At 47.6% G+C, this 13,567-nt stretch overlaps 1 protein-coding gene across 2 annotated transcripts in view; it reads right to left on the bottom strand.

Moving 5' to 3' along the window:
• Positions 1 to 13,063, bottom strand: part of SLC5A11 (solute carrier family 5 member 11) — a 42,182-nt gene extending 29,119 nt beyond the window's left edge. For both annotated transcript variants that reach the window (XM_012780150.3, XM_075995191.1), the window contains exons 1-3: positions 12,999 to 13,063; positions 12,602 to 12,800; positions 2,613 to 2,771 (exon numbers count right to left, since the gene is read on the bottom strand). In XM_012780150.3, the coding sequence (XP_012635604.3) occupies positions 2,613 to 2,747 (135 nt within the window). In that variant the 5' untranslated portion in view covers positions 2,748 to 2,771; positions 12,602 to 12,800; positions 12,999 to 13,063. The remainder of the gene's footprint in view (positions 1 to 2,612; positions 2,772 to 12,601; positions 12,801 to 12,998) is intronic.
• Between the last annotated feature and the right edge of the window lie 504 nt (positions 13,064 to 13,567).

The raw sequence follows: 13,567 nt of genomic DNA, 5'->3' as shown, positions 1-13,567 counted from the left end.
CTACTTGGTCCCCCTAGACATTTGAGTTTTAGACTCACAGCTTGTCTGTGATGTTAGCTATGTGCCAGACACTGTGCCAGGCATTTTAGAGGCATTATCTCATTTTAATCCTTACTAACCCCTATAAGGTTGATCGCATTAAGCCAATCTGATAGATGAAGAAACTGAGGCTCATGTCTTAGTCCGTTGGCGCTGCTATAACAAAAGAGCAGAGACTGGATGATTTCTACACAATAGAAATTTATTTCTCACCATTCTGGAGGCTGGGAAGTCCAAGATCAAGTTACCAGCCAGTTTGGTGTCTGGTAAGGGACTGTTCCTCATTGAAGGTATTATTTAATATACCTCTTCCATGTTCTCACGTGGCAGAACAACGAAATGGCAAAAGGAGTCATCTAGTTCCCTCATGCTTCTATTATAAGGGCTCAATCCCATTCTCAAGGGCCCTGGCCTTATACCATGATCACCTCCTAAAAGCCCCACTTGTTAATACTATCACATTGGTGATTACATTTCCACGTATGAAGTTTGGGGGACACATTCAGATCATAGCAGCTCAGAAGTTAAGTCACTTGCCTGGTGCCACACTCCTAAATAGTGAAGGGGATAGGAATTCAAACCCAGGACAGCTTGATTTTGGAGCCCATGTTCTTAGCTGGTCCATCTTTGGAAGGAGTGGGCTTCCTGTTATTGAGAGTGTTTTAGTAGAGATATTTTCACCACTAAGTAGCTTGTGTAATCTTGGATAAGTTGTTAACTTCTCTTTTGTTGAGGGAAGTCTTACCCTGGGATGGAAGATGGCACAAAATGGTACCTTTTCAGACATGCAAATGATCTAATTATAGAAAACATCCTCTGGAGCTCCTTCCTGCCAAACGCTGACACAGGACTATTATCTAAGAATAAAGCATTCCTGGTGCAGAAAGAAATATGAAGAGGATCATCCAAAACCAGGGCTTCCTGGACCAGAGATATATCAGAGTTGCCTGGTTCTCTTGTGAAAATGCAGATGCCCAGGGCCTCTAACCCTCACCCTAATTCAAACTCTACCCCCAACCCTGATTCTAAGTCTGTCTGACTCAAAGCCCTTATTCTGAACATCTCATCCATCACTGCCTGTCTATCCAAAGTAGAGGAAGCAGAGAAAGGTCAGATCCATGGTCTTTGGGATGTCCAGTCCTTTTCTTCCCTTCTTGGCCCAGAGGAGCGAAAGCTAAGGGGTAAGAGTAATGATCTGTAAATAATCAGATCAAAGTTGGCACACCTCAGTGGGTACAGCACACTTTGTACCAAGTGACCTGAAAATCAAATAGCAACACCTCTGCATCCTCTTATCTCAAAATTACTAATATCCTTAATATATAAAGAGCTCCTAGAAATTGAAAAGAAAAAGACCAAGAATCTAATAAAAAAAAAATAGGCAAAGGATATGTAACCACAGTTCACATAAAGGGAATATAAATGGTCTTTAAACATATGTAAGAGTGCCCAGCTTCATTCATGATAAGATAAACGTGTATTAACAATACATTGAGATATTATTTTTACCCTTCGGTTTGACAAAAATGAAAAAGTTTGACAACATACTGTCAGCAAGGTTGTGATAAAACAGATTTTCTCATACTTTACTTATGTGTACACCTCAGGAGGGAAATTTGACAGAAACTAGCATAATCATCTGATAATTCTACTACAGGGAATTTATCCTCTGTTACAGCTACAGTCCAAAGTAACGAGTGTACAAGGTTTGTTTATTACAGTATACTTTGTTTCAGTAACAGATGGGAAACAATCCAAATGACGCTCTGTAGATACTGGGTAAATAAATTATAGTGCAATCATCTAATAAGATACTGTGCAACTTTTAAGAAGGTAAGGAATATTATATGTACTGATATGAAAAGATATCTAAAAGATAATGATAAGTGAAAACCAGCAAGTTAAAACAGTATTATAATAAGCTATGTTCTGTTTAAGAAAGAGGGAAATAGACATATTAATATTTGCTTAGATTTGCATAAAAAACTGGGAGAATACACTAATGTACTAGCAAGCTAATAATAGTGATTACCTGTGAAGGGAAGGGTAATAGTTGGACTTTTCAGTGTATGTCATAAGTTGTTTTTATTTTTGAAACATGTGACTGTATTGCCTTTTAAAAATTGTCTTTAAATAACAAAAGAGAGCATGGGCACTAAAGTCAAGGAGATAGGGCCTCTAACCCCAGCTCCCCAACTTACTGACAGAATAAGGACCTTTTAATTCTTTGAGCCTCAATTTCCTTATCTGTAAAATGAGTATAGTAATAGTATCTTCCTTATGGGGGCCTGTGCAAATTACATGAGATAACGTAAGAGAAAAAATGCTTAACACAGTGTCTGGCACATAGTCAACAGTGCACTTTTAAAATTGTAAAGTTCTGATTACTCTATGACCTTGAGCTGTTAATAGTATCTTCCTCTCTCAGTCAGTATCTTATCTCCAAAAGGATGGGGTTAACCTGGGTCTCTGGCCAGACATTTCCTTCTCTCCCCATCCACACACACACACACACACACACACACACACACACACACACACACACCCCGCACTCCCAGCCCGGCCTGGCTTACCCATAGTCCAACAGCCAGGACAAAGATGAAGTACAGAACCAGCACTGCAATGTCACCTGGCTCCAGGCTCTTCTGGGGAAAGGCCTCCAGGGGCTCCGACTGCGAAGGCTGAGGGCTGCTGGGACTGCTCTCCATGGTCCTGAACGAGCCCTCTTGCTCCTGGGGAAGTGAAAATGCATGTCAGATGCCAGCGTCACTCCTCTCCCCCTTTCTGTGGCTTCTTCCCTGGGGCACCTGAGAAAGAGGACCCACGTGGAGGCGTGTGTGGTGGAGACAGACCTTCAGGGGAGACAGATCCATCCATCCACTCATTCATTCAACAAACAACGAAGTCACATCAAATCCATAGTTGATTTTTACCAATGCAACCATTCACCTGGCAAAACATAAAGAATAATAAACGATTTAAAGAGACAGATGGTTTTGGCATCCTCTTCCACTTAGTAAGCACACGTCTCCGAGTGAGAGAAAAGTGAGATACCTGAGCCCCATTTCCAAGGCACCTCACAGCCCAGTGAGGGTCAAGCCAACAATTTTGTCTGAGGCTTAGCCAGATACTGTACTCTTGTTCCAATGCTGGATATGCCTATAAAATTGTATGTATTTAATAAACACCTATATAGCATCTGCTATATGCCAGGCATCATTCTGAGGGTTTAAAAAGCTGCAAAATGGGTATCATCTCTATTTACAAATGGTGACATTGTGGCACAGAGAAGTTAGATAACTTGCCCAAGGTAAAACAGCTCAAGTGGTGAAGCTGGGATTTGAACCTAAATAATCTTTCTCAAGAACCCATGCTTTGAACTACTATCCTAAGCTGTACCTCAGAATTCTGCATGTCTGTGGGTAATTTAAGGGATTCCTGCAGTAGGCAGAGTAATGGCCCTCCAAAGATGTTTATATCTAATTCCTAGAACCTATAAATATGCTGTTACATGGCAAAGGACAATTAAGTTGGCAGATAGAATTAAGGTTGCTAGTCAGCTGACCTTAAATATGTTAATCCAGATGCCTGGATTAACTGGGCAGGACTAATGTCACATTAGGGAATGTTACACACAAGGGAAGACAGAATTGGAAGAGATAAACAGAGAGGTGACACCATGAGAAGGGTTTGGCTCAATTGTTGCTGGCTTTGAAGATGAGATAATGGGGCCATGAGCCCAGGAATGTGGGTGGCTTCTAGAATCTGGAAAAGACAAATTAACAGATTCTCCTATAGGGCATCCAGAGGGAGTTTAGCCCTGCGGATACCTTGATTTTAGTCCAGTAAGACCCATTTAGAACTTTTGACTTCTAGAAATGTAAGATAATAAACTCATGTCATCTTAGCCACTAAGTTGTGGTAACTTGTTACAGTCAGAAACCAGTGAAATTCCCAAGGGTGATTTTTGACTGTAAGTGATTAGGGCACTGACTTATTCCTGTGTCAGCCTCTAGGGCATCAGGAATGAAAAGATTCAATCCCTGCCCTCTGTGAGGCACAGCCCAGGAATGGGACAAATCCACCAGTGGGCAATAACATCACAATGTGACGTTTCATAGAGTGGAGGTGCATAGAGACAGCTCTGCTAGGAATTCCAGCTCAGGAGCCATAGAGCTGGATCTACCATTTGCCAACCCTGAGAACATGGACAAGTTCCTTTATCTCTACAAAATGGGACAACGAATGTTCATGCTTCATAGATTGCTGTGAGCTAGTACCTGTGAAGTACCGAGCATGGGGCCTTGCACAAAGACTGTGCTCGGTACCTTGTAGCCACTCTTGCTACTACTATCACCATTACTACTATTTTCTACAAGGTGTAGGAAGGAATGACCACCTAATTTTATATGGAAGAATCCAGAAAGTAGCATGTAAGCCAGGTTTTGAAGAATGAGTACAGATCTTATGTGGATAAACAGGGGGTTGGGAAGCATTTCTTGGATTTTCTTATTTCTCTTAAATGGAAAACTTATTCCGTATAATAGGTGAAAGCATCAGATTACCCCTTGGCTCTTCTAGTGGAATCAGATGAGAGTACAGTATACTGAAGTACTAGTATTTCAGTACATTTCAGGATGTCTAGGACCACTGAGGTGTGAATGAATATGCCATGGTTAAGGGACCACCAGATTCTTGCATGAGCGTTAAGTAAGGTTGGGGGAGAGGACAGGAGGAGAGGCTAGTCAGATAGGAAGAGGACAGATTCTACCAGCTCTTTGATGTCATTTGAAGGATTTTAGAAGGTCAGTAGTCCTCAACCTGTCAGATATCGTCCCCTGCTTTTATAACACATATTTGTAACACCCCTTTTAGTAAATACTAAAGTGAAATTCATAGTTAATGTTACTGACCCACACACATTTTTTTTTAAAAATGTATAGTGTTCTAACTGTAGTATAAAAGTGAAATAAAAGGAAATCAACTCATGATAAAACAATGAATGCCTCAACATGTAAATGCTCTCATCTGATTCCACTAGAAGAGCCAAGGGGTAATCTGATGCTTTCACCTATTATGCAGAATAAGTTTTCCATTTAAGGGAAATAAGAAAATCCAAGCCATTCCATTCCAGAAGCACAGGATAATTAAAGAGTGAATCTACAGGGAAACACCAGAATAGAAACTAGTATAAACACCAAATCTTTAAATTTGCAAAACTGCTTTGTGGTTTTAAACATTATGAAGAAACCCAAGCAAGTGCCATGATAAACCATGTTTTTAATTTAAGAGAGAGTCCTCTAAAAAATATCTGAGACAATACTGTGAGCATAAAAAGCAGGTACATTTTTAAACTAATGAAACCCTAACACTTTGTGTTTTATGTAAACTGGAGGTAGGTTCTAGACTTGGTTAGTGATAAACATATTACATGAATGTCTGGTGGAATTTCTGAAAGTCTTTGTTGTATGGTGTAGTTCAGTACATTTCAGGATGTCTAGTATCTCTGGCCTTCATCCACTGAATGCCAGTAGCACTCCAAATTATTGTAACAACCAAAAATGCTCTGATAAATTTTAAAACATCTCTTGAAGTGCAGCAACACTCCCATCACACACCTCTGCTCTAGGTTAAAGGATGCCACTGAAGAATTTTTAAAAGAAAGTGGTATGATCAGATGGGGGGAGGCTTGGCTAGAAGTAAGAAGGTGGGAAGGAAGGTTATTCTGGAGGTAATGACTCAAGCTTGAGATGATATATAAGGGAGGGAGCATGCTAAGAGGATGTCTTAGTCCATTCCTGCTGCTAAAACAAAATACCTTAGATTGGGTAATTTGTGAACAATATAAATTTATTGCCCACAGTTCTGGGAGCTGGGAAGTCCAAGATCAAGGTGCCAGAATATTTGGTGTCTGGTGAGGGACCCTTCCTCATAGATGACACCTTCTTGCTGTGTCCTTACATAGTGGAAGGGGCAAGCAGGTGCCTTCAAACCTCTCTTATAAGGGCAATAATCCCATGCATGGGGCAGGAACCTCATGATCCAATCACCTCCCAAAGGCTCCACCTCTGAATACTATTACATTGGGGATTTAGATTTCAACATTAGAATTGGGGGTGGGGTGGGGAGGAAATACATTCAGACCATAGCAGAAGGAGTAGATTTGAGAAATAATGTGGAGCTAGAATTGATAGGACTTGGTGATTAATTGACAGGGTAAGTGAGAGACAGGGAGAATTGGGGAACAATTTCCTGCTTCTGATCAGAGCTGCCCAAAGACAGAATGGCCTTGTCGTCTGGGCAGGATGTTCCTTGTCCTTAGAGCAGGGTTTCTCATCTTCAACACTATTGACATTCTGTGCATTGTAGAGTGTCTAGCAGCACCTCTACTGGCTACCCACTAGATGCCTGGAGTACCCTCCTCCCAGTTACGACAGCCAAAACTACCTTCCTCTAGAACCACTGCCTTAGAAGCATAAAAGAGGAGACTGGATGTTCACTTGGAGAAGATGTCTAAGGGTGCCTCAATGATCTGTAAGTTCCCTTCTCATGCCAAGTGTAGCTTTGAACTTCTCTCCCTAGGGCTGAGCCTTGCTCTTGTAATCTGTTGAGAGGATGCTCACAGCTTCTCAGACCTGGGACATCGTGGCCCTCTCCAAAGAAGAGAAGACCCAAGCAACCATTGATTCACTGAACCACACCTCTATGTGAGGAAAGATGGATGGAAGGAAGGAAGAAGGGACGACAGACAGCCTCATGGGTCCTGGGCAACCCCAAGTTCTATGATCTCTTATCTACTCCAAAGCAGGAGTGAATAGCAGGAGCCAAAATTCCAACCCAGATCACCTCTTAGCTCTTGGAGCCTTGGTCAGGTCTTGGTTTTATGATCACCGTCACCTGTGAGACGGGATGATGATGCTATTAGCTGCTCAAGACAAACCTAACTGAACTGGAGACCTCAGGTCTCTGCGTGTGAAAGTGGGAGGGAGCCCTGGAATGGAGACCCCTTTGGGTTCCCACCAGGAAAGGCAGATTCTGGAGGCTGGGGCAGGAGCGGGCAAGGGGGCCATGACGGGTTGGCTCAAGGGGGAGCGCCTATTAGGCAGGAAATGTTCTCACTGCACTTTACCGGTGCGAAAGTCGTGGCTGGGGGAGGCTTAGCGTCGTGTCCAGAGTCACACGGCCGACGAGTGGCAACGCCAGGACTCGCGTGCAGCCTGTCTGCTTTCAGAGCCTGCGTTTGCAAACAGTCCAACCTGCTGCTTCCCAACCGGGGGACTCTGGGGAAGACGAGGGCCAGGCGCGCCGGCGGCAGGTGAAGGTGGCGATTGACGGGGAATCGGGGCGGGGCGGAGGCGAGGGAGGCGGGGCGGCGGCCGCCCCCGGAGCGCTCCCCGCCCCCAGCCCGCCCTTCCAGCCCGCTGCCTGCCAGGCACCGCGAGCGGTGGGAGCAGCTCGGGCAGATAAACAAGTTATTCATCACCGCCGTGGGGCCCGCCCGGAGGCTGGCACCGATTCCAAGCTCTTCCTGAGTCTCGGGGAGGTGGGGCCCCGCCGACCCCGAGCGCTGCCGCCTGGGCCGCGGGCTCCCAGGCTGAGCCCTCGGTGCGCCCCCCACCTGCGACAAGTCCACGCTTCAGGTGTTAACGGAAATCTTCCTGCTTTCTATTAAAGTGCCGGGGGGCGTAGAGCTCACTTTACACGCGACCTCTTACTCCATCCTGTGGGACAATCACTATTACACTTCACTTTACAGGTGGCAAAAGGAGGCAAGAAGAGGTTGAAAGGGAGCCGGGCTCAGGCCCCAGCTGTGCCACCCACTTCTAGGTCACGCTCAGTGCTAGAGGAAGGATTCGAACTCAGGGCCTGAGCGGGAGCCCATGGTGTTATACAATACTGGCTGGTCTGCCCTCCTTTCCTCCTGCCCTTCTCTTCTTCGTTCTCTCCATCCCTCCCTCTGTCGCTGTTTCTTCTCCATTTATTGGGCACCAACTGTGTACCAGGCTCCTGCTAGGCCCTGGGAATTCAGTGGAACAAACATTTACTAGGCACCAGCCGTGGGCCAAGTTCTGTGCTCAGCACAAAGACTAAAGCCATGGGAAAGGCAGACCCGGCACCATCCTCTCGGGTTTTCAGCCCAGCGCCCCGCAGCACTGCATGCAGCGTGCCCAAGACCACTTGGTGAAATGACCCCAAGCACTGTGCCCCTTGCACCGTGAATCTTGTTCCCAGCCTGCTCAGGAGGGCCAAGCTGGGGGTGGGCTCCTGATTCACCTCTTGTGAGAGACCCTCCCTGTGTGCAAAGGGTTAGGGTTCACAGCAGCCTGTGCTATAACAAAGCCTTTGTTGGCAAGTAGAACAGCTACCCTTGAGGTTGCCCATTGGCCAAAGCACAAAAGGAAGCTCAGTTAAGCAGGGACTTCTCTCACGCCTTCCTTTTGGCCGCTGACATAATTTGCTATGGTAGATGTGAAAATTTTCCACGCCCCAGCAGATGTGAAAATTTTCCACACCGCCGTGCCAGGCAAAGATCAGAAAACAGGTTCCCAGGACACAGGACACAGGTAAGGGAGGGGCTTTGATCGTATTTGCTGCATTCGTGCCTTAGGCTGGCTGCTGGGTGTGCATCCGTTGCCGAGGGTTACATTATTCTTTATAAGTTTTGTGCATCTAAGATGTTTCACAATGAAAGAAAAAGGAGAGAAATAAACAGAGCAAAATTTACAGCATAAAGCCATCTGTGTATAGTAGAAACACTCAAAGACACAAAACAGTGCTAAGTATTTTGCCAGGATGCAGGCGTATTTGCCAACAAATATCAAACACGTTAGAAGGGGTGGCAAGAATGGGAGGAGAGACAGAATGAAAGAGAGAGAGAGAAATGAGAGAATTTCCCTGCACTGACCAAAGATGACAAAGACCATCTCATTACAACTATTAACTATGAGCAACAGATCCTCCAGGAAATCGATGTGTCATGATAAAGACTTTAGAACTGCACTGCCTGGGCTCAGATCTCAGCTCTGCCTCCTATTAGCTCCAGGATCCTGGCAAATCACCTCCCCGAGGTTCAGTTTCCCATCTATAAAATGGGCATGCTACTCAGATGTATGTCATGGGTTTGTTAAAAGCAGTAAGCAAGTTCATCCTATACATAACATGATTACATACAGAATACTTGTTCTGTCCCCATCCTTCTTCTAAAACCATATTTTCCAAAAAAAAAAAAAGAGCATGAACTTTGTGATCAGGCAGACCTTGGCCACTTACGTGCAGGAATCACAGTTTGAACAGGCAGTACCCCTAAGAGGTCAGGTCTCTGATTAACCCCATTGAAAAGGTGAGGAAAAACAAAGCTGAGGCCAGGTCCAAGGCCGCACCTCTGGTAAATGACTGAACCAGGGCTCCTACTCAAGTTTAATCTCAAGCTTCTATAACCACTCAGAGACATGTGGACCTTGGTGGGGAAAATTCCAGATGTGATAATCAAGACCCGCATGGGCTACACTCGCAGGCTGGCAGCCGGTTAGCTGGTTAGATAGAATGAACACTATGTGATAGCACAACCCTTTGCTACCACGCCCTTGTGGCCACCTGCAGTGGAGGTCACTGCCTACCTGACTGCCATGCCCTAGAACTTCTGCTTAGAACCGCAGGAGGAAGGAGCTGGGCAACCACCCTGGCCTCTTGCCCAGCTGATGCCATGGGGTTCATTAGGAACAGGTCCCTAGAAAAAAGCCACAGGACAGATTGTAGGACTTCAGGCTGAAGCAGAGCCCAGGATCATCCCCAGCCAGTTAGGAAAAACCACAGCTCCGACGATTTGGAAAGAAATTCTAGGTATGACGGGGCAGGGCATCTCTTTCGGCGTGGTCCACCGCAGGGGAACAGATATGCCCAGTGAGTGCAGGGGACCCGGGTGACATTCTCCTCCACCTACCTCGCCCCTTCAGGGAGACCTGGTGTCAGATTCCTAGAGAGAACAGAAGTCACAAAGAGCACCTCTGAGTCCAGACTTGTCCATCCAAATGCCAAAGTGGCATCTCTCGTGTGCCCAACGGACACCTCAGGGTTGACATTGCAAGTTAGAGACCAAGCACTTCCGCACCACGCACACGCTCCTTCCAGTCCTCTGCATCTCACTAAACGGCAACTTTCTCCACTCTGCTGCGCATGTCAGAAACCCGAGAGTCATCCGAAGTCATTCATTCATTCGTCATTCATTCATTCATCATTCATTCATTCGTCATTCATTCAGCAAGTGGTCTGCGTGCATCTCTATGTGCCAGGCACCGCGTCTAAGCAGCAAGAATGCCTGGCGTGCAAACCTATCAGCAACGGATGTGTAGCATCTCTTTCTCAACTCCCCAAATCTATTCACCCCTCATTCTGTTCTCTTCTACTTCCAAAATAACTTGAATCTGCCCATTTTTCCCTCACCTTTACTTCTATCCCCCCATCCGAGCCACCGTCACTGCTGTCTAGGTTAGAGCAAGACCTCCCCTCTCTCCACCCCAAGGCCAGGCTTGCTTCTTCTCAATGCATCCCTCACAGAAGCCAGAGAGATCTTCGAGCATGAATCAGATCAGATCATTTCCCTGTACAGGAGATCTCAGCACCCCCAATATGCTCTGTCTGCCCCCCGGACCCACAGCACACTGGCCTTCTTGTTATTCCTTGGACCCTGTTTCTGGCCCCGGCCGCTCTGTCATTCGGTTCCCTCTGCCTAAGGTGCTCTGCCCGATGCTCTTGGCTTAACAAACTCCTATTCGTCCTTCGGATGGCAGCCTACGGCGCACCCCAGCAGCCCTCTCTCGGCCTCCATCTAACCTCGGTCCCTGAGGACTAAGTATTAGAAACAATTGATCTCGTGGAGACAGAGAGTAGAATGTTGGTTAGCAGAGGCTGGGAAGGGTAGCAGCAGGGGACAAAGTAGGGATGGTTAAATGGGTGTAAAAATACAGTTAGCTAGTTCAATAAAATGACCAATATTTGCTAGCACAACAGAGTGACTATAATCAACAACAAGTTAGGGTTTACTGTAAAATACCTAAAAGAGTGGGGCTGGAATGTTCCTAACACAAAGAAATGATAAATGCCTGAAGTGTCCGACACCCTAATTACCCTGATTCGATTAATTCACATCCTATTTCTATATCAAACATCACATGCACCCTTTAAAGATATACAAGTAGTATGTACCCATTATAATTTCTTAAAAATTGGGTCCCGGAGTTATTTGCTCTCATAGCAAACATGACTTGTCACCGGGTTTAGTCGAGCGTAACATTGGATGCACGTGGTTTTCTCATCGCCACGTGTCTCCACTGCACAAAGGCAGGGACCCTGTCTGACTCACTCACACTGCGGCCACCAAGCGGGAACTCAGTGCTCGTTGGTAGGACAAGCAAATGTGGGATTTTTAGGGTCTTGAACACTGTGACCTCCTGAAAGGGGGCAGCAGTTTTCAAAGTCACGTCCACAGGCTGCCCCTGGGGGAGACGCCACCATCAGCCACTCCCCGGAAGCGTTCCGCAGACACCGTTTGAAAACCACTGACACTGTGGATAAGCTCAAGGCCACGGAGGCTGAGTCTCAGCTCTGCCACTCACTGTGTGCGTGGCCTCGGGCAAGTTGTTAACTGGCCTTTAGGCTCTGCCTGTGAATTAGAGGTGGCTGTCCCCATCTCACAGGGTTACTGTGTCAGTGATGTGAGGTCCGGATGTAAAGCTTTCGGCACGCGCCCAACAAGCACCAGTGAAAACTTGTATTTGCCTTATACGTAACAGCAGTTACGTACAGCCCTCTAGCTTTTTGTTGTTTATGTGGATATATTTACCTTCCTTATCTCTTTGGGTCCTAACACACACCTCTGAGCTGGGCCAGGCTGAGGTCTGTATTCCCGTTTGACAGGTAAGGAACCCGAGGCTCCCTGAGAGGAGAGGATTGGCTCAGTGCCCTTGACCTTGGTTAAGTGGAAGAGCTGGACCTATGCCCAGTGCTGCCAGCTTCATGCTGCCATCCCTCCCCTCAAAACATACTCCGTCTGCCTGAGGCATGACAGCCTTTCCTACAGAGAGGGACTCAAACCCCCTCTCACCTGGGCTGGGGGCGGTGGCTCACACCTGTAATCCTAGCACTCTGGGAGGCTGAGGCGGGCGAATTGCTCGGGGTCAGGAGTTCGAAACCAGCCTGAGCAAGAGTGAGACCCTGTCTCTACTATAAATAGAAATTAATTGGCTAGCTAATATATATAGAAAAAATTAGCTGGGCATGGTGGCGCATGCCTGTAGTCCCAGCTACTCGGGAGGCTGAGGCAGGAGGATTGCTTGAGCCCAGGAGATTGAGGTTGCTGTGAGCTAGGCTGATGCCACAGCACCCACTCTAGCCTGGGCAACAGAGTGAGACTCTGTCTCAAAAAAAAAAAAAAAAGAAAAAGAAAGCCCCTCACCTGGCCAGTGGTCCCCAGCTGGAGTCCTTCTGCCAGCACTGCCTCCCTGTCTCCAGACTGGCTCCCAGATTGGAGAGCGGGTATCCGTTGGGGGAAGTGGGAGTGTCTTACCTTATTCTAGACACAGGGCTCACCTGCCCCGGGGCTGCTGGCGGCTTCTCAGGCGGGAGGAGGCAGAGATGGCCGAGAGAAGGGGACTCCTCTCCCTCTGCAGCCTGGCGCTTGGGGGACAGCGGTGACTCTCCGTCCTATATGCCCACTGCTGAGAAGGCCTCACCCGAGCAGGTCAAACTCCAAACTCCAGCCTCCACTGCAGCAGGGAGGAAAGGAAGCGTGAATGATCTCCCCCGGGGGCAGAGGGGAGGCCCAGCCGGGGGCCCCTGAACCCTGAGCAGGCCCCTGAGGGGAAGGAGTGGTGCCCTGCGCTCTGACCTCACCTGGGGGAGGGGCGTGGGGGGGAGGGGTGGGGGAGACGCCGGAGCCCAGGGCGCCGTCCCGCTCCACTCACCCGCTCTTCCACGTCCCGCCTCCACGCTGGGGACAGGCGGGCTTGGGACGAGCTGGAGGCAGGGGGAGGAGAGATGTTGGCGAGGGATGCGGGATAAAGGCAACGTGCCAGGAGGGACTTGCAGCCGCAGCCCTGGCAGGAACAGCGACCACTGACTGCTGGGGCAGCCCGCGCTCCACGCGCTCTGCGGACCGACCGACCGGGCAGGGCAACCCGAGGCATCTGGAGCCCCGAAAAACCCTCAGGAATGGCCACGCCACCGCCAGGGCGTGGGCCCAGGACATCGGGAAAGCTGGGGGCGGGAAACAGCAAAGGCTTTCACCGGCTGCTCAGAGCATCCAAAAACTTTTAGAAATAATGACTAGCATTTGCAAAACGTAGCGCTTGAACCACAATTCTGGGTTCCACCTTCCTTTCTAGAACAATCTGAAGCCCCGTAGTCTCCCCATAACCCTCCAAGACAAGTCCCAATATCATCTCCATCCTACTGACGTGGAAACAGAGGTGGAGAAAGTGAGTAACTGGCCCAAGTAGAGTGGCAGAACCAGGACTTGATGTGGCCATTTGGC

This window comes from Microcebus murinus, chromosome 19 (genome assembly GCF_040939455.1).
Source record: "Microcebus murinus isolate Inina chromosome 19, M.murinus_Inina_mat1.0, whole genome shotgun sequence".
NCBI classification, from domain to species: Eukaryota; Metazoa; Chordata; class Mammalia; order Primates; family Cheirogaleidae; genus Microcebus; species Microcebus murinus.
The sequence above is the reverse complement of the archived record's forward strand: the minus strand, read 5'-3'. Positions and strand labels throughout refer to the sequence as shown.